Genomic DNA, 24,969 nt, shown 5'->3' on the forward strand with positions numbered 1-24,969 from the left:
GTTGGACAATCACTTGTCAGGGATGATCTAAATAGTGCTTGGTCATTCCATGAGCTCAGGACTTGATGACCTCTCGAGGTTCCTTCTAGTTCTATGATGCTATTATTCTACCAAATTCACCAGTTCTGCTAGGAACCTGATACACAGGCTTTGAATATTTGTTAAAAAACCTCAGCGGGGTAGCCATGTTAGTTTGTAATTTTAAAAACAACTAGTGATCCCGTGGCATGTTAGATACTAACCAAAATATATAGAATCATGAGCTTTTGTGGGAAAAGCCCACTTCATCAGATGAATTGGGGTGGAAATAACAGAAACCGAGAGAGAGAGAGAGAGAGAGAGAGAGAGAGAGAGAGAGAGAGAGATGTTATTATCAAGGGAATTTTCTTTGCTCCCATCTTAACCTGCAAACCTTATTCATGCTCCGGAAGTCACCTGAGTTCCTAGCATGAAGATCTGAGAATAATGTGTAATTGTTGTGGCTTGCACTTTCAATCAGACTCTTAAATTCAAAAGGAACTCAATGGGAATATAGGCTCTATCCCATTTAAAAATAGCGGCCTGCCTTCTGTGCCTCATATTAGGGTAAAATAATCTAATCTAAAAGAATCCATTCCCCGTATAGCTCTTAAAGGAAGGCCTTGGCCAAGATGCACTGATAATGACAGTGCCCTTTGTAAGGGGCAGGGACAATAGCAGGCCCTGCACACAGGGGAGCAAAAGACTGAGCAGTTTTGTTCATTTGCCCCAAGACCGTGACTTGTTCCTTAATCTCCTGAGACTCCAATTCCATGCCCTGTCCATGGAGAATGCGGTGGCTCACAATCTCACCTGTCACAAGCAATGTCACAGTTTGCATCAGCAAAGGCTCGCAGTGCTGCCTTCTGAATCTTAGCATCTTGGCGAACAACATTTTATATCCGTTCTTATTCATTAGTTTAATATTTAGTTTTTGACACTTTATTATTTTAATAAAATTGAATTAAATTGTGTCAATTTTTTGGGTAAATTTATGAAAACTTTTGAGATTACCAATTTGTTTCTGAAATGTTCACTAACACTACTGTATACTTAAACTCCAGGGGTGCGTCTAGACCGGCAAGATTTTGCGCAAAAGCAACTGCTTTTGCACAAAAACTTGCCAGCTGTCTACACGGGCTGTTTGAATTTGTGCAAGAGCACTGACTTTGTAATGTACAAAATCAGTGCTTCTTGCGCAAATACTTTGACACTCCCGCTCAGGGATAAGCACTCTTGTGAAAGAATACTTACATAAGAGGGCCAGTGTAGACAGGCACCTTAATTTTTTGCGCAAGAAAGCCCGCTAGCTAAAATGGCCATCGGAGCTTTCTTGCGCAAAAGTGCGTCTATACTGGACACGGATGCCTTTGCGCAAAAGCACTTATTGCGCAAAAGCATCTGTGCCAATCTATACGCTCTTTTGCGGAAATACTTTTAACGGAAAAACTTTTCCGTTAAAAGTATTTCCGCAAAATCATGCCAGTCTAGACGTAGCCCAGGGGCTATATCTACACTGGTGAACATCTTGCGCAAGGGTTCTTGTGCAAGCATTCTTGCACAAGAACACGTCCACACAGCCATGTGCTTTTGCGCAAGAGCATCCATGGTAGTGTGGGCGCTCTCTTGCCCAAGAAAGCTCTGATGGCCATTTTAGCCATAGGGCTTTCTTGCGCAAGAAACCCTGGCTGCACGTCCACTTTGCCCTCTTGCGCGAGAGAGCTTAAACTTGTTAGAAAAGAGTGTAGCTCTTGTGCAAGAAGCCCTGTCTTCCGATGCCATACTGTAAATCTTCTTGCACAAGAACGAGTGGCAGTGTGGACGCTCTGCGGCTTCTTGCGCAAGAATGACCATTCTTGCGCAAGAACCCACCAGTGTAGACATAGCCCAGGGGTGCCAAAATACAAGGGTACCCTTTTTCCTAAGGCCGGCCCTGAACTATGTTGTTTAGTAGCTTGCTTGTAAAGGAATTGTGTGAAAATGCTCTTAATGTGACAGAGATAATTCTGTCTATAAGTGAAACTCGGGAGTGTGTTGTGGCTCCATAAGCAATGCTTTTGTAGGGCAGAAAACAGGTGGATTGATTCCTGAAGAGAAAATTGTTCATGATAATTTTTTCAAGCAGTTATAGGTATGGACATGATTGGAACTCGGGGTGAATCACTGTATGGAGAAACTGTTGGTTAGGAGACTTTTCTTCTGTTCCTAACTGCCAGAGATGTTATAGATCCAACTGATGTTGCTTTAGAAAGATCCAGTGTGGAGTGAAAGCTGTTAGGGGAGTTAAACAGCCCTCTACATGTAGGCTACGTCTACACTGGCATGATTTTCCAAAAATGCTTTTAACGGAAAAGTTTTCCGTTAAAAGCATTTTCGGAAAAGCGCGTCTAGATTGGCAGGATGCTTTTCCGCAAAAGCACTTTTTGCGGAAAAGCGTCCGTACCAATCTAGATGCGCATTTCCGCAAAAAAGCTCCAATCGCCATTTTCGCGATCGGGGCTTTTTTGCGGAAAACAGTACTGTGCTGTCGACACTGGCCCTTTTGCGCAAAAGTCTTTCGGAAAAAGACTTTTGCCTGAACGGGAGCAGCATAGTATTTCCGCAAAAGCACTGACAATCTTACATGAGATCGTCAGTGCTTTTCCGGAAATTCAAGCGGCCAGTGTAGACAGCTGGCAAGTTTTTCCGCAAAAGTGGCTGATTTTCCAGAAAAACTTGCCAGGCTAGACACCGCCATAGTGGTTGTGCTTGGCCAGATTGTTGTAACATCAGTGTCTCTGTAGAAGAGCAGATGACTCTTGCCTCTCCCCTTGACTCTTGCCTCTGCCAATCCACAAAGGCACTTTGAGACCTTGAGGTTAGTAACAGATTATACACAGGCTTGTTCCCACCATTTCACCATATACAGCTGACTCTTCAGCATCTGCAAGAGGGAAGTGCTACTTCCCTAATTTCACTCCCTGCCTTTTTCTCTTCCCTCCCCTTAGTTCCCTTCTCATACAGCCCCAGCTAATTAGAGAGCAGCTGTGTCTGCTCCCCAATTATAACCAGTTTATCTCCAGTCAGCTCCAATTCATTCTGCTAAATGGGAGCTGGCTTGACAGAGGGCTGAATCAGCAACCCTTTGCAAAGTCCCTATGCTGTTTCTTTGAGTAAACAGTCTTTGCCTCAAGACCTGAGGAAAGATTGAATTACTGGCTTTTCTGAGCAGAACAGGCTTGTGACTGAATGCTTAAGGATGCAGGGGGAGCAGGCAAACTCTCACCTGTACACATTTCAAATATGTTTGGTATCTCTTTAAAACAGAGGCTGGTCTCTAATGGTGGTGGTGATAGATTCAAGAGCTTGAAGCAGGAGTCTCTGTGTTGATGCTTCAAGCATAGAGGGACTGCAGTTGGTGGACATACCTAGCTAGCAAAGGGAATCCTGTGAGCAGGGTGATTCAGTTTCCTGTCCTTTAAAAGTAGAGATATGAAGGACTCAACACTGCTGATGGGAACAATGAGTGTCAAGCCTTGACAGTGATAGCGCAGAGCATACCCCTCGCCAGGCAAGGCATTTGGTAAAACAAGAAGCAAGGTATAACCAAGATATTTACACACGCTCACTTGTAACAAATTTGTTATTACTGTTAAGGTTCATCCCCCTGATATATTTGAGTTTGATTTGTCAACCCTGGCAAAAAGGTTGCAACTTTAATAAAAAGCCTGAGGCCACACTGGGAAGAATACCTAAAAACACACTGCCTGCTAGAGAGCCTTATGATTGTGCAATGTTACAACTGATACCTATAAACAATTTTGAAACTCGGCACAGCAGAGAAACCTTTACAAATCTATCCTGCTGATTAAAAAGGAAACCGAGGCACACTGGGTTATACCTCCCTCTCATTATTCAGGCCCCCCGAAAACCTGCTCTGTGATGCTCAGAAATGCTAATATCAGCATTGTACGATTGCCATCTTTTGGGTTCCACAGCATGTTTTTATCTTTCACTCTTTTGGGTTGTAAACTGCTTGGGGGAAAGGATTATGTATGCTTTATCCAGACAAATTGCATTGTCAGCACCTAACCAACAAAAATAATATTTGTCTGGACTGGTAATTTCCTCTTTGAAATGTGCCAAGGTTCATTTCACAGCTGAATGAAGATAAAAACTTAGCCTCTTGTTTAGCAGAAATGGTCTGAGGCATGAAAGACAAGCAAAATCCAAGATATCTTTTCCACATCTGCTAGTAAAGTATATATTTCACCATAAAATGACTGGACAGAAAATCAGTTTTTAAGACAATTCCATGAGTGTTTCTCCTGATACTTTTCTCCATCTCCAGCAATCTTTTCTTTTTACTATAACTCACCCCTCAAAAATCAACCTAAGTGCCTCCCAAAAGAATATTGGTGTCTGCTTAATTGGCTCTCTCAATTCACAAAAGTGGATGTTTTCAGAGAACTATCCACAGTAGATCCAAGATCTCTTCCTTGAATGATAACAGCTAATTTAGTCCCCATCATTTTGTATGTATAGTTGAGATTATGTTTTCCAATATGAACCAGTTTGCATTTATCAGCATTAAAATTCATCTGCCATTTTGTTGCCCAGACACTTAGCTTTGTGAGATTTTTGAAGCTCTTCACAATCTGCTTTGAACTTAACAGTCTTGAGCAGTTCAGTATCATCTGTAGATTTTGCCATCTCTCTGTTTTCCTCATTCAGAAACTCCCCATTTTGTGCGGGAGAAATGGCTTGACACTGAATGAAGTTTCTTAACTGCAGTATCTGCCATTTGTTTAACTCTTGAGAGTTTTCAGACAAACCTGAAAAACTGTTCTATGTTATTTTTCATGGAACTAAGAAGGGTGGTGATTTGTTTGTGGAGCTTGGCCAGTTTCCAGAGGTGGTGGTAAATCTTTTCACACAGTTCTAATCTGGAATGAATATGGTAAAATAATTTTTTTTTAAATCTTATTCTCTATTCATCAACTTAGTATGTCTCCTGTGTTTTATCTCTACATTGTAATTATATTATTTATTTTTCTAGAAATATCAGTTGCAAGATCGAGTAGCATCGAAGAAAAACTATGTGGTGGTAAGTTTTTCTTTTCTCTGTAGCACAATCTTTACCTTTTTCAAAAACCATGTAATTGATTCCTGTTTTTCTCCATTTGTTCTACCTTTTGCTCCCTTTTCTGTTACTCTACCTGCTAAATACCATATTCTCATTACTTACATTTTCTGGGAAAAATAGAAGTTTCCTCATTAAATGTCTGACTTCCACTGCCTACTTTTGAGTCAACAGTGTGTTACCAGAAATAGTTTCTCTCACCTTTCCACCACCCCCAAGGGCAGTCATCCTTCTCACAGCAGGAGAAAGCCCTATTATAAGCAAGTTATTTGCAGATCGAAAATCTGGAAAGTCACTGCACCAATCCAGGATAATAATTTCACTGTTCTTCGTTGGGAGCCAAATGCATAACTAATTATAAATCAGCTTACTCACACATGTAGTGTCTCAGACTGTATCTCTAATTCATCGTTAGGCAAGCTGCCAAAAAATTTTTTTAAATTCTCAGTAAAACTACCACAATGTTAGCAAAATAGGTCCTAAGCGGGATGAGAAATTATTGTTGGAAAATGTAAAAATAAAGTAATACTTCAATTTTTAACAATTGCACCCACTAAGGGTATGTCTACACTACCACCCTAGTTCGAACCGGAGTTTCAAATGAAGCCTGGGATTTGAATTTCCCAGGCTTCATTTGCATAAAGCCAGGCGCCGCCATTTTTAAATGTCCGCTAGTGCGGACTCCGTGCCGCGCAGCTACACGCAGCACGGACTAGGTAGTTCGGACTAGGCTTCCTATTCCGAACTACTGTTACTCCTCGTGAAGCCCGGGAAATTCAAATCCCGGGCTTCATTTGTAACTCCTGTTGCCTACATTACCACCCTAGTTCGAACTAGGGTGGTAGTGTAGACATACCCTATGCAATTAGCTACAGCTGACACTCTGGGTTCTAGCATTCTAATGTACAGTTGAAGCAATTTTTCATGACAGGGAAGGGGAGTGATTTCCCTGGGGAAAGTGAAGGCATCACTGTGTGCAATGAGTTCTACTCTGACATTCACTCTGAATTGATTGTTTTCTGCCTTCCACACTTTTTTTTTTTTTTTTTACCAAACTGCTCCTGGGCAAAACTTTTGCCAAAAGATAGAAAGCAATTCATGGGGCCACTTACATACATTAGTACCCACATTAGCCACCTAAAACCTATTTGAGACATACAAGTTCTGATTTATGTGCCTGCTGAAATTAGACTTCCAATGAACTCCCTTTTTATATTCCAGTGCCACTATTCAGTTTTCAGGAGAGACACTATGGCCCAGATCCTTAGCCACATACCTCCTATTATAATTAACACTGTGCTTATGCACTGAAGTCATGGAATCCGTGACTTCCAGAGTCCTGCATGACATTTTCCACTTCAGCCCCAGGGTAGCAGGGCTGGAGCTGGCAGTAGCAGCCCCCCAGCAGTTCCGAGCCACCAGGCAGCAGGGGGACCCTGGAGTTCACAGATGCTGAGCCGCATAGGTGGTGGGGTGGGACTCTGGAAACCCAGCAGTTGTAGGTGCTGGATCCTTCTTGCTCCCCGAGGAGATAATTACACTCAATCAAAATGAATTAGCATAAATAATATACCTTTTAAAAATATTAAAATGATGATGTTGAATACTTTGCAGTACAATTTACAGAACTGAATTTTAACAGAGATTTTCAAGACACTTAATTTCAATAGGAGCTAGGTACCCAGCTCCTTTAAGCATCTTTTGAGAACCCAGCCATAATCAATAGTACAGTACTCCAGATGTAGTGATCTAAAAGGCTGAAAGTGATCTCTAGGGACATGCAATGTATGTTCAATTAAAAGTAAAAAGCTTGGCAATTGGCATTTCCAAGAAATGCATAACGCCATGAGATACTTTATTCCCTTATGGATCAAATCACCTGTTTGTGTTTTGCCTAATGTTTCAAAACTCTTTTATTGTGACTGCCTTAAAGATAACGCTGTCTTTTCCTATCCGTTCTGCAGAGTTCAACATGTTCCACATGATTGCAGTGGGCTTGAGCAGTTCTATACTTGGCTGCCTCCTTACACTGCTTGTTTACACTTACTGCCAACGATATCAGCAGCAATCCCATGATGCAACTGTTATCCATCCAGTATCACCAGCTCCACTTAACACCAGTATCACTAACCATATCAACAAACTGGACAAATATGATTCTGTGGAAGCCATCAAGGTAAGCAATGGACAGAGCTATCTGCAATGTGGAGCTATGTGTAACTGTATATAGTATCTACCATGCACCAAAGGAATTCTAATTATACATGTTGACAGTAAAAGTTGGACTCAAGATCGTACACATATTAAGTATACAAATATCAGATGTTTGAATAGCTAAAATAAATGTGTAGTGTAATAATTATAGATTTCTTATCATACCAGCCTAGATAGGTTGAATATGGTATAGGTTGAACCTCTCTAGTCCAGCTCTCTCTCGGTCTGACGACATCTGTGGTTTGACATGATTTTAGTTAGCCCGATGTCTGTTTGTCATGGGTGTGGCCAAGTTTCCTGTGGTCCTGTACAATTTGTTCATAGCCACTAGTACTAGCTCTCAGTGTTCTATGCTGTTATTTAGTTCTAATTTACCTTTAAATGTCTTCTAAGAGCCCAGTCAGCAGTGGATGTGTTGGTAATGCCATTAAGTGTAAGCACGGTTTTTATGTTTTATCCACTTTTGCCAACACAGTAATAACAACACTAACTCTTTGTTATAAAAAGAACTGATAACTCTTGACTAGGCATAGGCTTATATAGGGTATATCAGTATAGTCATACATTACTAAGCAGCACTGCAAGTGCTATTCCATTTATTCACCTTGACAAAATAAAGAGACCCACTCACTACAATACCAACCTCCCATGATTCGGCAAATTCTCTTGTTCGGCACCCATAAGGTCCTGAGAGTTCCAGATTAGAGAGATTCAGCCTGTATTATAATGTATTGACTATATCATTATATGGTGCACCACTGGCCTTTGTTAAAAAAATTTTTATTGCTCAAGTGTTTTCTTTGAAACCATCTTCCTTTAGAATCTGGTTTCAAAAGTAGATCTGGATCTTAACAATCATAGTTATATTCAGGGCCATAACAAGGACTGGACAAGCAGGGTGCTCGCCCCAGGCGCATCATAATCAGGGGCGCAAAGATTCAACACGTAAAAATAATAAGCTGCAAAAGTAAGTCCATGATGTGTGCTAACCTAGGGAGAGGGGTCACATAATTAATATTTTGCCTTGGGTGCAAAAATACCTAGTGACAGTGCCGGTGATTTTCCTTTAGTTTAATTAGTAGGCAGCAAAAACTTCTCTCCTCTTTCCCATACTATATGTGTGATTTACCTTCTGAACTTTTATGTGTTCTTGAAAATCACTGGTAAAAAATGAAGTATCACTGACAAAGTTTGCATATGACAAAAATTAAGGGAAGGGTAAATAATGAAGAGGACAGAGATACAGAGTGATCTGGATTACTTTATAAATTAGGCTCAAGCAAAGAAATATGTGCTTTAGTACAGCCAAATGGGAAGCAATACATCTTAATACAAAGAATGCAGGTCTTACTTACAGAATGGGAGACAGAATCCTGAGAAGCAATGACTCTAAAAAGAATGTGACATTCATGGTGGATAACCAGCTAAACATGAGCTCCCAGTGTGACACTGTGGCCAAAAGGGCTAATGTGATCATTGGTTATATAAATAGAGAATACTGAATTGGAGTAGAAAGTTTATATTACTTCTATCTTTGGCTCTGATGTCCACAGTTCAGATAGGGCATTAAAAAGTTGGAAAGGTCCAGAAGAGAGTCAAAAGAAGATGGTAAAGGAAAGACTTAATTGCAGTCTATACGTACCTACATGGGGACCGAACAATTGACAATGCACTCTTCAGTCTAACAGACAACGCTCCAATAAGATTTCGTGGTTTAAGTTGGAGTTAGACCAGAAATAAGTTGCATATTTTTAACAGTGAAGCTTGTGGTAGATTCTTCCTCACTGACAGTGGATGTTTCTCAGTAAGACATGCTCTAGTTGGAACAGGAATTAATGTAAGGAAGTTCCGTAAGCAAGTGTTATGAAAGAGGTCAGACTAAATTATCACAATGGTCCCTTCTGCCTTATAATCTTTGAACCAAATCTTCAGCTGGTGTTAATCTGCATAGCACAGTGTGAATCAGACTGCATACATTTATACCAGCTGGGAATCTGGCATGATAGCGACACTTCTTTGCCATAGATTGTAAATTCCTCTGTAATGTTTCACTGCTTATATCTAGCTTTGTAGAATTCAATGTTTATGTTTATAGAGTTTCAATGGACAATGTCAATGATTATTTTCAAGCATTTTCTATATTTTTATCTATTTAAATTTTCACAGATGTACAAAATTATGTGTTTTAAGCATTTCTCTTTTTTATCAATTTAAATTTTCAAAGTTTTAGGAAATTATGGAAGAAGTCTGGAAATGGGGAAGGGACAGGCAATGACATTAGACTTAAAGATTCAAAAAATTAAAGCTTTGTAACTGTTAGAACATCAATTGTCAACCTTGCACATTAAAATAAATGAAGCAATTTTCTTTAAATCAAACTCTGAGTTCTGAAGCAGAATTTTTCTCATTTTCCATATGAAATTTTGATTGTCATTGGAAATACTGTTCATTTCTATGTGTATGATGAAATTTCATTTATCAACATCTACCTAGAATAAATCTAATGATGACAAGTACACTTATAACCTTACAGAACAGTTCCCTATTCCAAAATTCCTACAGTAGGCAACATTATACATTTGAATACTATCTAGCTAAATATATTCAGACTATAGCATTTATATACTATAGCAACATTTTGTGACGAGTTTGTGAAGTCCTGGCTGGTGAATCTTTTTCTCTTTTCCTTTTTTCCATTTGTTTCTTAAATTAAAAAAAATCAAGGAAATTAGGAAAGAGATACTATGCTTTGGAAACAATGGGAGTGAAGCCCTACCTATTTACAGTAGATGTTTTTGAAAATTCCACTGGGGACCTATCTTCATGTTCAAGTGCCTAAATATCTTTGAAAATCTAACCCTGAAATCTTTTTTGTTAAAATGGAATTTAGACTCTTAAATCACTTAGATGCTCTTTAAAATTTTACACTAGAATCAAAGCATGCATACTTTAGAGGGAAATTATACAGAAAGTTTAAGTCAACAAATATGTACAGAACTGTTCTGACAGTGCAAATACTATAAAAAGGAATATAAAAAGTTATTTAAGATGGGGGGGGACCTTTAATGTATCACATTATGCATGCAAATACAGGGTTTTGTAGTAAACATAAATATTTTCAGAGGCACTCTGGCTGCATCTTTGTTTGAATTTGTGGCTCTGGAGGTTTTCCCTCTAAAATTATCTTTTTAAAATGATACTTTGTGTTTTACATTTTGTTTTTGTTTTTTCTAGGCATTTAACAAAAACAACCTGATCTTGGAGGAGAGAAACAAATACTTCAATCCACATCTTAGTGCAAAGACCTATTCTAATGCCTATTTTACAGAGTTCAATAATTATGATGAGTACTAATGGACATGTGTATTTTCTGGCCTCTGGTAACTTCCCAATCCCCCAGAGCCTGTGCTACATGCCCGCTCATGTGTTTAAGGCTTCAGATATGAAGTTTGGAGACATTTCAAGCACACTCCAAGCCATCAGTGTCCCATTGCTGCCAAAAGAACAAAAACACCTACATGTGACATGATGATGTTTCCTTTGCAAGCATGAAAGGTTGGCCTGCAGTATGGAGTGCAGATTTAGTAGCTGGGCATAGTGTAATGAGTCCTGAGGAGTATATCACTTTGTTGGTGTTTATTAATGTCCAGTCAGATTTCTTTGATGTGTTAAGAACTAATTTCTTGAGCTTTTCAAAATACTATAATCCCTTTGAAGAGGGTGTGAGTAATATGACTTCTATTTTATTTTGGACATTGTCTTGTTTCCATGAAGTTTGAGGAGAAAACTCTGCATCTAGTAGTAAGGCTCTCTGAGGAGTCTTCCTGACATTATGCTATCAAAAAACCTCATAGAACTTTGAGCAAAATGATGAGGAGAAATTTGGCTGTGCGGTGTTAATTTGTAGTAACTCCAGACACTCCAGAGTTTATCATCCTGGAGTGTGAAGTGTTCTACCTGGAATTCTTGGAGGTTTTCCAGATATTTAGATTTTGAAGCAAACAGAAAAAGATATGCTTTTTGTGACAAAAAGGGAAATCTGCACAATAGATGGTTCAAAGTTGTGAGATAAGTTAAGCCTTCATTCTAGTTTATTTTAGTTTCTGGGAGATTACTTTTGAAAATTTCTGCATGTCGTTAGTAACCCGGTGTTCTTGTAGTGTATGGACTTGCATGACTCATGGCATTCCAAAGACCTGTTCTCCTCAGAGTGTCCATATGGAACCCACTTGTCCAGTGCGCTGTAGCGTTCAAAAACTTGCCAAAAACTTGGCAGAAACAACTGTACCATGATTTATCCACTGTACCCTTCCTTGCCACTACTGGGAACGTATGCCTGATAATAGAATCGATTTTCTTTTCACAACTCCTTGTTTACACATGCCTGTTTGGAAACAACAACAAAAAAAGAAAGAAAAGGCCAGATATGTTGTGAAAAGCATTGTTTTCATCTTCTCGGTATGTCTAATCCATGTTAATCAGCCTGTGCCAGGACCATTCATGCTGTTATTTAAAGTGGGCTTCCTTTGAAGCTCTATTGATGTGAATATTTAACATAATAGCTGCATTTTAAGCTGTCACTTTTAAATTCTTGTGCAATGGCAGGTGAGGAAACAGTGGCAGTCCTCAGATATTGGCACCACTTGTCTTTGTCTCCTCTTCACCTACCACATCTGTACCAATTGTATTTTTGGAAGAGAAATTCTTGGTATTCCGTTGAAATGAAAATGGCAGGGGTTTATGACATTTATTCAGCCCAGAGTGCTGAACCATATTTATCATAAAAGGCACATTTCAGAAGTTTCTAAATACTATTCTCAAAGACTTCCTATACAAAATTAAGACGTGAATAAGAAAGTTTAAACCATTGCCTACTTGTAAACTATATATCACACCACGATTATCACATCAGAAATTTCTAAAACAAGGCAGGTTGGGGAGAGAAAATGCAAACTGAAGCTATTTCAATACAGGGTACCTTGTGATATTGAGATTAAGGTATAGATAGATACAAAGAGAAAAGGTATGCAATGGCTAATGTTAGAATGGTTCAAAATTCTGCAAGGAACATAGAATTTTGTGTAAGACTGTATTTGTGTACATGATGTTAGTGGCCCTATAAATTACATGGTAAGGGCAATTATGGGAATAATTCCTCATAGTATGTTGTACTGAACAATATTTTTGGATTGGAATAGGTCCAAATACCATACTGTAATTTGGTTCAGTAAAAAATAATTAAGATTTGTTTCCTAAGTGTTTCCACTGGATTATTTTCAGTGTTCATTTTAACTGTCAATTAAAAATCCTCCACTCTCAGGGTGCATCTACACTGCAGCGTTTTCCCCAGAACAGCCGTTTTTCCAGAAAAACAATGCTTGCGTCCACACTGCCATTGAGTTCTTTCGACAGAAAGCCAAAAAAACAGAGGGGGTTTTCCAATGGCAGTAAACCTAATTCTACGAGGAAGAAGCCTTTTTCCGAAAAAGCTTTTTCAGAAAAAGGCGTGTGTGGATGAGGGTTTTCTTTTGAAAGAAGAGGCCTCTAGGAAATAATTCAGGGGCCCTGGTGGCCACTCCATCCACACTAATCTCAACTTAAATGTGAGATAGCATCCAATCAATGTGGATACTTTCAAAAAATCAGATCGCTTTTTTGTTGTACGTTTACTGTGTGGACTCTCTCTTTTGAAGTAAGCTTTTCTGGAAGATCTCTTCTGGAAAAGCTTCTTCCGAAAGAAGCTTGTAGTCTAGACGTAGCCTCAGACAGGTTCCCACCAAGAAATGTGGAGGCATTAATCCTTTGTTATCTACCATTATAATACTGTACCTTTGATTTGTTTCCTCCTAAGAAACTGCCAAATACATTTATTTCCCTTAGGAAAGGTAAAATTACCTTTGCAAGAAAATTCAATGGAATGAGAATGGGGAAACTTTCCAAATGATAACCAATTTGGTGGCATTAGCGTCACTGCTGCTGCAAAATCAAACTTTTAATTTAAATAATATAAAGAAAATAAAAAATGTATTGCTCCCACTGCCTGAAAAAATATCAAAACAAAAAACAAAACTAGAAGCCACAATCTTCTTCCTTACTTCTCTACTAACAGGAGTGTTAATCTGGCTTCTGTATTTGACATTTAACGTATTCACAATCAGGACTGTAGTTTTAAAAATATTTGAAATATTTATCTTTTTTAATTTGAATCTTTTTATTAAAAGTATCTGTAATGAATCCAAGTTTTACTCAACAATAATTTCTGAAGGGTACATATTTAACTGTATAGATATATTGGCAATTCTAAGTACAGGCATATATACTGTATTAGATCTGTGATGGTAATACCCATGGGATAAATTGTGAAGTAATATGATTAACTGCATTTAGCTTTTCTAGCACTTTTCCCGCTAATCCATCTCCCACAGGACTATTTCAGACTTTCCAAATCTGAGCAGCTTTAAAGTGACATTAAAAAAAACATGCCTGAGAAATGTTTCCTTCTTTTCTTTCAACGTAGAATGTATTTCCCTAAATTACACTAGCCTGGGGCAATAATTATTCCTATAGTCCAAAAAAGTTTTACATTTCCTCACAGTCCTTCAGGGTAAGATATCACATCTTCTTATCACTGGAAAGGGGAGATCCCAAGTTTCCCAGTGGGACTAGTCTTGGAAGATCCTGAGACATCAGCCTTTAAAAGCTGTGATGTTTTTGAGTTTTGAAAAGTATATTTGTTAATTTAGAAATATTTAAAATATGTAAATTATGTTTATTTGTTCAGCCTCTGAGAGCTGGACATGACATTAATGGAGCCTGGCCTTGAAATTGGAGGGATACAAAAATAGTCTCCCAATCAGATTTTCTTTTTAATTGTTTAACCATTTCTTTAGTTTTTGCTCTAAAATTGGTAGGACACACATTTTAGTGTGAAATAAAGTTCTGGAATCTAAATGCACATGAAAAAAATTTCCTTTAGACCATAAAAGTTTGAATTTACGAAATCGTGTAGACATTTGCCTGCAATTATCATGTATAGCAGTGGTACTAGATTGCATTTGTATGAGGGGAAAATTTGGCCCCAGACAGTAGTTCTTTCCTTGAGAAGTGGAATTAAAATCCCTGACCCCTTTAATTCTACTTAGTTCTCTTCCAAATTTTTGATTGTGATATAGTTATCTGTTCTGGACAAAATATTACAGTATTCCTAATGCCAGGACTGAGCATCACTAAAACACTAAACACTAAACTAGAACACTAAAATGGTGTTCTCTCAATATATTCATTTAAAAACTTTCTTTCATTTTGCACTTATGTTTAAATGAGATGTAGGCTGAAGTTTAAAACAAAAAATTCTGCTGAAATGGTCAAAATATCTCAACTTAAATCTGTAACTCTTCTCCCTCCTCCTCACAAAAAAGGAAAATTGCAAAGCCTGGTGCATTAAAGTATTTGTTTTCATTCGATAGTTCAAATTAGAGCTGTGTAAACATTTAGGGCTTGGTAGGGTTACATGGGAATATATTGCTCACTTGCTTGGAAAATCCACTATTATGCTTGCAGATTGTATCTTGTAGTTCAATTTGAATCTGAACACCTTTATTTTCACCTAAGCTTACTTTTAGTAGAAGCTTTGTTTTCAGAAATCTGCTGTTGCCTGCTACTGCAGCAGTGTGGTTCAGATAAAAATAAGACATTTTTGGTTGGGGTTTAAGTTCATAATAGAGCAGGAAACAGGGGTGTTGAACTGGCTGTGATTTTTGATTTTATGAAATAATGCTCATTAAAATCCTGGAAAGGTATGCAGTACTATACTCAATACAGGAAAATAATTGTTAACGGTATCAGAATCACACAGAAGTCTGAGTGACGTTTCAAATAAATGTAAATTAAAGAGCCACCAGACAATTCATTTAAATAAAAAAGTGCTCAGCACATTGAAGCATAGGGCCTTACGAAACTGAAAAAATGAGAGTTAATTTTTAAGAAATGTTAATGAAAACACATAATTAATTTTTGTATAATTTCAGAATAATTAAGGCCTCAATTCAGTAAAGCATACAAACATTTGCTTATCTTTAAGCACATGAATAGCCCCATTGAAATAAATAGATTTTAAATACATGCTTGAATGTTATTGTTTTGCTGGATCAGGACCTAATCCTGCAAATACTTATATACTTATATAAATTTACTAGGGTTGCCAGATGGTTTCAACAAAAATACTGGACACACTTGACATTATATCACAATCTACATTACATCTTATTTAGAAAATACTGGACATTTATATTTTCTCAATTTGTTTCCCAAACAGAAAGCTCAAATACCGGACTGTCTGGTTCAAAACCGGACATCTGGCAACCCTAAAATGTACTGCCGTTTAAGTAATGCCATTGTACTACTTGTAAGAAAAGTTAATCACAAGCTAAAGTGTTATCAGGACTCAGACCAAAGATCTTATTTCTTTCTCTAAGAGCCCAGAGATAGAACTAGGAAAACTGTGGTGGCAGTGAACCTCAGAAATAAATTTACGGCATATGGATATCAGGGAACTGATATGCACTCGTGTAAGATAATTGATTCAGGTTTTTTTTTTGCTGAATAAAATGAATTATAAACAGGATAGTTTGCTTGTCTTGATTTAAAATACATGATCTCCTAAATTAAGTAATGATCTGGGCTTTAGTGTGTGGTTTTTTTTAAGAGAACTAGCATTCAAGTCATGCAAGAATATGCACTTACTTGGTAGATGTTTATCACCAAAACATTCTTACTCATCCCATTGCCTCCAGCAATACACCAGTGTTTTAATGTGTCTCTGGTGTTCTTAGTTATAGATAGAATTCCCTTTTTCCCCTCTTTGTTTTTGCAAAACTGCTCTTAAGAGGTAAATTCTGATACTCAGTATGGATAATTTTACATGGGAAGTGGTGAAAGTCCCATGTCTTTAGAAAATGTACAGCATGGAATCATCCAGCACTGGTAGAGAAAGAGATTCAAAGATCGAATATATTTTTGCCAGTTTGTAGAGTTGTGGTGGGGGGAGGGGGTCTTTTTGGATTGGGGCTTTTTGTTGTTTTTGTAGTTGTTGTTTTGATGATTCTGTGACTGAGGCGATATGAAAAGGGAATTAATGAAACTCACTATCTAAAGTTAAAGATCGTTCAGATGGAAGATTCGGCAGATATTTCAACACCAATAGTAATAATCAAAGGAGGTAAGAATGGATTTATGTGGAAATGTAAATGGATTGTTTGGTGAAATCATTATTGAAATTACATACAAACTTTGAATGAGCTTTTCGAAATTGGCAAAAAAAGGCATATTCAACCCTTATCTCTTGCCTACATGACCTCCTAAATTCTCTCCTGACTCTAATCTTCTGTAATTCTATGATTACCCATCAAACATACCTGTCTGCCCTACCAGTTCATTTATTTTAATTGAAGTTCTACTGAAAGTTTAAGCAAAGATGTGTTCATGACTCAGCGGTCATTCTCTAAAATAGCAAATTAAATGGAAGGGAATCAGACTCTTTCAGAAATGGCAAGTAGGGTACAATATAGTCATTTCAGACAGATGCCATTTTGTTTGTCTCCTTAACTACAATTCCCTAATTTTGTGTCTCTTTTACCTTACATCTTCCTGGACCAGCATTGCAGTGCAAGATATCTTCAGTTTTCAAAGGAAAAATGGTACAATGGCTAATGTACATGACTCAGACAAATTCTGCTCTCAGATCCACCTGTGTAAATCCAGAAAATTCCTTTAAAGACTTTGCAGTTATTTTGGATTAACAATTATTAGAATTAAGAACATAATTTGGATCCTAAATTCAATTCCTGGCTCTGACACTGACTAGCTTTGTGACATTTGACAAGTCACTTTATCTCCTGCAGCATCAGTTTCCTCCTCTCTAAACAGGCAGTAAGAGATGAATACTCATAGGCTGCGTCTAGACTGGCATGATTTTGCGGAAATACTTTTAACAGAAAAGTTTTTCCGTTAAAAGTATTTCCGCAAAAGCGCGTCTAGATTGGCACGGATGCTTTTGCGCAAAAGCATCCGTGGCCAGTCTAGACGTGATTTTGCACAAGAAAGCCCCATTGCCCTTTTAGCCATTGGGGCTTTTTTGCGCGAAACAGTTCTTCCCTGTTTACACTGGCCCTCTTGCGCAAGTATTCTTGCACAAGAGGGCTTTTTCCTGAGCGGGAGCGTGAAAGTATTTGCGCAAGAAGCACTGATTTTGTACGTTACAAAGTCAGTGCTCTTGCGCAAATTCAAGCGGCCAGTATAGACAGCTGGCAATTTTTTGCACAAAAGCAGCTGCTTTTGCGCAAAATCTTGCCAGTCAAGACGCACCCATAGGGTTTGTCTGCATCTTAATTCATGATTGCTTACAAACTCTATTGAACTTCTTGGAAAGAAATCATAGGAGCTGCAAAGTATTACTAAGAAATGAATTTCATTCCCTACTCACAAGAATCAGTTGATCAGCATGATTTTCACAAGAGAAAGTGAGTAAGGTTCTCTGTCTTCAGAGTGGAATATTAAACCAGAGCAGGTGGACTCTGGGAGACAGAAAAAGGAGGAGGGAATGAATGGGTTCTTTTATTGCCTTTAATTATGAAGATGAAAAGACTTCTAAGATCCAATCTAGCCCCTTGTCAATGTAGGATTCAGCCCTGCATGGGCTTTAACTTTCTTTTTTAAAGAATGCCATGTGACTTTTTTAAGGTCAGTATTTCATGTAGTTCACCTGTACATTATTTTTAATAACAACGATGAGATATGATTGGAGATGCTTTTTAAAATAATTGCTTTCTTGTGGGCCTCCCTCTGATCATATCAGAAAATTAAAGGAAGCCTCAATGCTCTTCATATTTCTCTCTTTAATTGGTTCCAGAGATCAGTGAGCTGTCTGTACTGTGCTAGGAAGATAATTATCTTTGTCTTAAAGACCTTGGCTTTTTTTTATTGTTCCCATGTTAGCACTTACATAGAAAATGAAAACAAAAGAGATTGCTAATGGGGGGGGGGGGGGGTGTAGGTGGGCATTTGAAGTGGTTTTCATGATAAACTCTTTTCATAAACTAAAAAACTAAGTTCAATTTGTTAATTTCAGTATATGTGAAGAACGCATACAAAAGTCTCACCCCAATGTCTGTTAAAATCAGTGGAAACAGTTCCACTTACTTCAAAATAAATGTTGGATCAGGCACTAAAAAGGCATTAAAAGAACCCTGTCTACCTCCTCTGTATTTGAGAGTTCATCTGCTAAAGAAACATCTATGTTGAGTTACATAGATGGATTGGTGAGATTTTATGCTGTATATGAATGTCCACATAAATGCCCCAGTGCTGCCGCCTCCACCTTCACCATTTCATATATGCTAATACAGTGTCTCTTCAGTATTTCACAATGATCTACTACATGAAAAATTGGCAATATTTAACTGTTGCTATTTTTTAGGATCCATATAAAAACTGTGTTCATCAAGATGCTTGTGTGCAACTACTCAATTTTGTATCGTACACTTGTTTAGGTCACCGATTCCCCTCTCTTCCTCTCGTACAAAGACCAATTCATCACTTCTTGTCTCCTGCATGTTGTAACACACTTCTGAGAAGAACTAGCTTAGACCATTGGAGTAGAAATACAAAAAAAATGCACATAGTACTTCCTGACAAGTTCTGAGAGGGCACTCTGAAATATATTTGTTTTATACATCACTCTTTAGAGAAGATCTAGGAGCAGTTCTACAATTAGTGTTAAATCTGTATATCATCATGGGAGCCAATGGAACCATGGCCTGTTATACTTGCTAACGAGCTGGTTCCTGTTCAGTGTTTATGGTGATACTCATGAACTGTGGGGCTGACTCCTGTTCCCATCATTGATGTCAATTGGAGCAGACCTGAGCTAATAGGGTGAAACTATACCACAATCTCTTGGTGTATTTTAACCCTTGTTTGTAGCATGTTTATGAGAAACCCCGCATGCACTTCTGTGCAAGAGTGCATGTGCACGCCCATAACCATGCATGCGCATGCACAGATGCAGAAACAGGTTTGTAGTATAAGTTGTAAATGAGTTTCCCACGAATTGATTGGTTGCTACGTAATAGTGCTGATCGCCTTTTAGAGAGAGGAGTCTTTTATTATCACTTAAGAAAAACTGCCAATGAACTACTCAACCAGTCAATAAAAGTTGATTTTAATATCCTTCTGGCTTCCTCAGTGAAGAAAATAGTAACATTTCTGAAAGGAGCACTCAATGGTCAGTCAGAGAGAGAAGTCAAGTTCACTGCTGGTCCAACTGACAACTTTCTACCCCAAGACATGCTTCACAAATCTTCACTTAGAGATTACATACATTTTAAACCAATAAACTGCCTACCTTCCAATGAATCTGTTTACACCTGGGGCTCCCACTAGATTGGCAGTTGGGTGCAGTGTTTTTCCCGTATCATATCTGCCAAATCTTTACATCGTGTACAGTATAAAATTGTATTATATTTTTTGTACTTATGCTTTGTGTAAATAATTTATCATTCAGTTGTATGTGAGCATTGACAATAAATCCTTAACCTTTGGGGTTCATAGTAGTGGTGTTTTTTCTATACACGGTTCTTTCGAAGGCCTGGGTGTCACCCAGCCTCCATTCTGGTTTTCCCATTGTTTTTGCATAAGAGAAGTGAAAAACAATTTTTCCTCTCAGATAAACTCATTGATATTGGGATTCAGGATTTCCTTATGTTTCACGCTGAAACAGAGTTGTCCTGGTGCTTAACCATGTGAAAAGATTCAGACCAATAGTAGTACAGAATCCTTGAGCTAAGCTATGTACACAAATCTCACAAGTATATGTATAATATAATAAGATCATCTCATCACCCATCATATAATGAGCTCAAATCTTCCATTAAGAAATGGGCAACAGCCAAGAGTTCGAGAGTGAATGTGCTTACGAAAGCTAAATACAATATCACCACCAACAAAATAAATTATAATTTAATGGTTCCCACTGGTCAGAAACCAGAAGAAATGGCTCTGAAAAGTGTTTATTTGAAAATGGTGCACCTACTTGAGGTAGTTTATCAATCCACTAATAATATATATTTTTGGACATTGGACTGAATAAAATATGTAGGAGAATTAGTGAATTGAAATTATCTATTCCAACCAGCTATAAGGGCTACTTCAATATTCATCTTTTTCTCCATCAAAACTTGAATGAATAAGCATGTAAACTAGAAAACATTTTGTTCAGATACCTCCGAGGTGTAGAGTAACTTTTAAAATGTTATTGTAATACATATAAAGTGGTTGTCAGAAACCTAAAAATCAGTATTACCTGCTAGCCAATTTTGCATTATTGTTTGTATCCTTTTTAATACATTCAATCTTTAAGAAAATATGCTTTAAATATACTTTCCTTGCACTGGAACTGTTTGTTCAAGTGGAAATTGATTGTTTAAATATAAGTAATCCACAACTGCAACTCTTCTCACCTGGGAATAAAATGGATCTGAAAGTTACTCCAAATGTATATCTGCACAGGTTACAGTAGCATAGAGAGTGCATACATTGCACATCCTGGTCCTCCAGTATAGGCATAAAGAGCCATGTGAATTAAGCCATACCTGAACCACTGGGATATGTGTCCTCCAAGCCCTCTACATGCCCCAGCATTGCATCCTATGTCTACATAGCTATTTTTAGCTGTGTTCTCCTGCTAGGGTCTTTCCCCACTTAAGGGAGCTATGTGCCATGTGGAAGTTGCCTCCAAAAGCATCCCTTTTTGCCAAAGCTATGTGCTCTATGATGCAATACATGGACAGCAGCTATGACAGTATATCAGACATGCTTGAGAAATGAGAACAAAACAGAATACTCACTAAGCACTCACTTTTCAGCAACTAATGCCAGTTGATGTACTGGGAAAAGCTGTCTATACCCCACAGTAACTATGGGTATGTCTACACTACCCCGCTAGTTCGAACTAGGAGGGTAATGTAGGCATACCGCACTTGCAAATGAAGCCCGGGATTTGAATTTCACGAGGAGTAACGGTAGTTCAAACTAGGAAGCCTAGTTCGAACTACCTAGTTCGTGCCCCGTGTAGCCGCGCTGCACGGGGTTCGAACGAGCGGGGTTTTAAAAATGGCGGCTCCCCGCTTATGCAAATTCAAATCCCGGGCTTCATTTGCAAGTGCGGTATGCCTACATTACCCCGCTAGTTCGAACTAGCGGGGTAGTGTAGACATACCCTTAGGGTGGTGAAGTCTCCTCCATTGCATTGCTAGGAGCCTGAAATTAGTGGGCAAGTTTCTGATTTGAGTGTGACCCAACCAAAGTATTAAATTGTTAGGCAAGGCAGCCTCTATCCAAGAAGGCCATGAGGTTTGTCAGAGTGGGAAAAACATTTTCTTTGCTATACCTGATGCAAGAATCTACCCACAACTTTTTGTTATAAATGCTAATATGTTCTTTGGAGACCATGTTTCTAACTATGCACTCGTGACCATGTGCCTCTGCAGTGCTGCAAAGAAGCCATAAAGCTAGCTGAAACAAAAGAAAGGACTATGCAGCACTTTAAAGACTAAAAAGATGGTTTATTAGATGATGAGCTTTCGTGGGCCATCATCTAATAAACCATCTTGTTAGTCTTTAAAATGCTGCATAGTCCTGTCTTTTGTTTCAGCAAGACCAGACTAACATGCCTACATCTCTATTACTATAAAGCTGGCTGAAATTGTTGGGTAAGTGAGGTTTATAATTCCTTTGCATTGCTGGCATGGTAAGCAGCAGACAGTACAGAGTGGGGAAAGGGGTCTTTGAACACTAACTCTTTCTTTAATCTGACTTTTCTGTGTATAGATAGTTACACACATGGAGGTGAAAATGGCTATGCTCAGGTTTTTTATTACAGCCATGCCAAGAAGCCCCAGCCAAAATTGGTCCTCTGCTCTATACAGGTTTCAGAAACAGTCCAAATAGACACAGAAGAATGATCAAGGCTTAGGAAACATGCCTTACAGTGAATGATTCAGTGCAGCTGATCAATGAGAAGGCTAAGGAGTGACTTGATTATAGTTTATTAGTATCTTCATGAGGAAGAGCAATTAGAAAATAGAGGGCAACAGTAAAAAATGGTCAAAAATTGGCCCAATGGTCAAAAATTGAAACTAGACAAGTCCAGAGGGGAAATAAAGTGCAAATTTTTAACAGTCAGAGCAATTAATGATTGGGAAAGCAACCAAGAATGACTATTGATGGCCTCAAAGGTGTTCTGGCAAACCATTTGTTGTTTTAGGAGTCAATGGGGCATTGGCTAGGCTGTATTCAGCAAGAGTGGTGGAACGCTGACCTAGACTGAGATTGTCAAGAGCTGGAAGGAGCACTTTGAGGAACTCCTCAAACTGAGGGGCACACCCCACCCCTCTTTGAGTAGGGAATGTCAGGAACTTCAAGTACGATTGGATCAATTCCTGAGGCTGGGGTTGATGTGGTAAAGTGCCTTCATAGTGGTTATGCAATGGGATGGACGAGATTCACTCAGATGTTGAAAACACTGGGCAATGTTGGGGTGTTGTGGTTAATGTGCCTTTACAATACTGTGGAAAAGGCGGGTGCAGTGGATTTCGACTGGCAAAATGCGGGGGTATTACACAGCTCAGCCTCCCAGCAAAGTTTATGCCAGGGCACCAGAGAGGAGGTTAAACCCATTTGTTGAATCTCAAGTTGACAAGGATCAATACAGATTCTGTCCTGGCTGTGGAATCATGGATCTTTGCTCTGTTGCAGATGCTCGAAAGTAAACCGAAAGAACACGGCAGTTTTTTGAAGTGAAAAACCTCATTTTACAAGGAAGAACACCTTTTTTTGAAAGTGCTAGTTCAAAAAAAGGCGCTATGTAATGCAAACTGTGCTTTTTCGAAAGAGAGCATCCAGACTGCCTAGGTGCTCTCTTTCAAAAAAGTGGCTTGCTTTTTTGAAAGTACTAGTTGTAGTCTAGACGCTCTTTTTCAAAAGATGCTTTTTCGAAAGTATCTTTTGAAAAGCCTCTTTCGAAAGAGGCTTGCAGTCTAGACGTAGCCCAGGAGTGGGAAGAAGAGCTGCCCTTAGTGGATGAGTTCTAGTACCTAAGGGTCTTATTCATGAGCGATAGCAAACAGGAGCATGGAATCAACTTGCAGATTGGTGTGGCAGCTGCAGTGATGCAGACACTCTACTGAATCACGGTGGTGAAGCAGGAGAATGAACTTTGGGTAATGACCGAAAGGACGAAACTGTGGGTACAAGTGGCAGAAATGAGGTTTCTCCACAGTGTGGCTGGGCTTACTCTTCAACACAGGATGAAGGGGTCAGTTATTTGGAAGTATCTTAGAGTAGAGCTGCTGATCCTCCAATCAAGAGGCGCCAGCTGAGGTGGTTAGGGCACCTGATAATGATATCCCTGGGAAGCTTCTGTTGGGTCTCTACCAGGTATGTCCCACTAGGCAGAGGCCCCAAGACTGACCCAGGACATGTGGGAGGGGTTATATCTCCCGGCTGGCCAGGAAATGCTGGGAAATCCCCGAGAATGAGCTAGAACCTATTTCAGAAGAAAGGGAAGTGTGATCCTCCCTACTCTCCCTGCTTCCACTGTGACCAGCAACAGGAAAGACAGTATAAAAGAAGAGGCTGAATGGCATCTTCATTGCTGAAAAAATTAAAATCAAGACTGGCTGTTTTTCTAAGAGGTCTGCTCTAGTTCAAACAGGGATGAGTTCAGGGTAGTGCGACGGTTTGTGTTGTACGAGAGATCAGTGCTGAGTACCACAGTAGTGCTTTCTAATTTTATAACCTCTGAAACCAGGCATGTTAAGACAATGCAGTTAGACATGTGTAACTCAGGGTCTAGAGTGGCCAGTATTGTTTGGCTAGTTGTAGAAGCTTTATTAAGATGATGACTCATGGGGCCCAGATTTAACTCAGCATGCAGGATGAGTTTGGGGGGCTTCCCATTAGAAAACACATAGCTTTTGTTCATGGACTGAATGTATTTGGTCAGAAAAGCATAGACACACAAACAAGGAACCCCTCATGACATTGTTCCCCGATGTCTTAGCTTAGCTATTCCTTTTCTATCATCCTTGCCCAATTGTTTTCTGAGTGTGAATAATTCTGTTACCTAATGATTCAAATACCATTGGAGCTATTTATAAACTAAGATCATGTCCCCTTTGAGTCTTCTCTTTTATAATAACAATAAAATACATTAGAGAGATTAGCATGGTTTGTTAGGAAGATAAAAATAAAGGTTGAAGAATCACATTCTACTGTAATTCAAAATTGTAATGGGCAGTTCTATCTGAGAGCTCACTGAGAGCCATCAAATGAAAAGTGAGAGCCATCACATGAAAAGCAGCCCCAGACAGACTATAATTTTAGTTTCAAATGTAAGTGTATTTAATGGATATTTTTCTAATAGCACGGCATATAGCCTTAATACGCCTTTGTGTAATGTGAAGCTGATATCCTTGAAGTAGAAATTGAGAGGCAGATGTTTTAATTCTTTCCCAGTAGCATTCTCCCTTACTGCAGATGCAATCAACCTTCAGAGCAAG

At 38.7% G+C, this 24,969-nt stretch overlaps 1 protein-coding gene across 3 annotated transcripts in view; it reads left to right on the top strand.

Moving 5' to 3' along the window:
* Positions 1–19,955, top strand: part of SEMA5A (semaphorin 5A) — a 553,406-nt gene extending 533,451 nt beyond the window's left edge. For all 3 annotated transcript variants that reach the window (XM_075921490.2, XM_006111031.4, XM_075921491.2), the window contains 3 exons: positions 5,057–5,104; positions 7,105–7,316; positions 10,589–19,955. In XM_075921490.2, the coding sequence (XP_075777605.2) occupies positions 5,057–5,104; positions 7,105–7,316; positions 10,589–10,708 (380 nt within the window). In that variant the 3' untranslated portion in view covers positions 10,709–19,955. The remainder of the gene's footprint in view (positions 1–5,056; positions 5,105–7,104; positions 7,317–10,588) is intronic.
* The last annotated feature ends 5,014 nt before the right edge of the window (positions 19,956–24,969 follow it).

This window comes from Pelodiscus sinensis, chromosome 2, assembly GCF_052426305.1.
Source record: "Pelodiscus sinensis isolate ZL-2025 chromosome 2, ASM5242630v1, whole genome shotgun sequence".
NCBI lineage: Eukaryota > Metazoa > Chordata > Testudines > Trionychidae > Pelodiscus > Pelodiscus sinensis.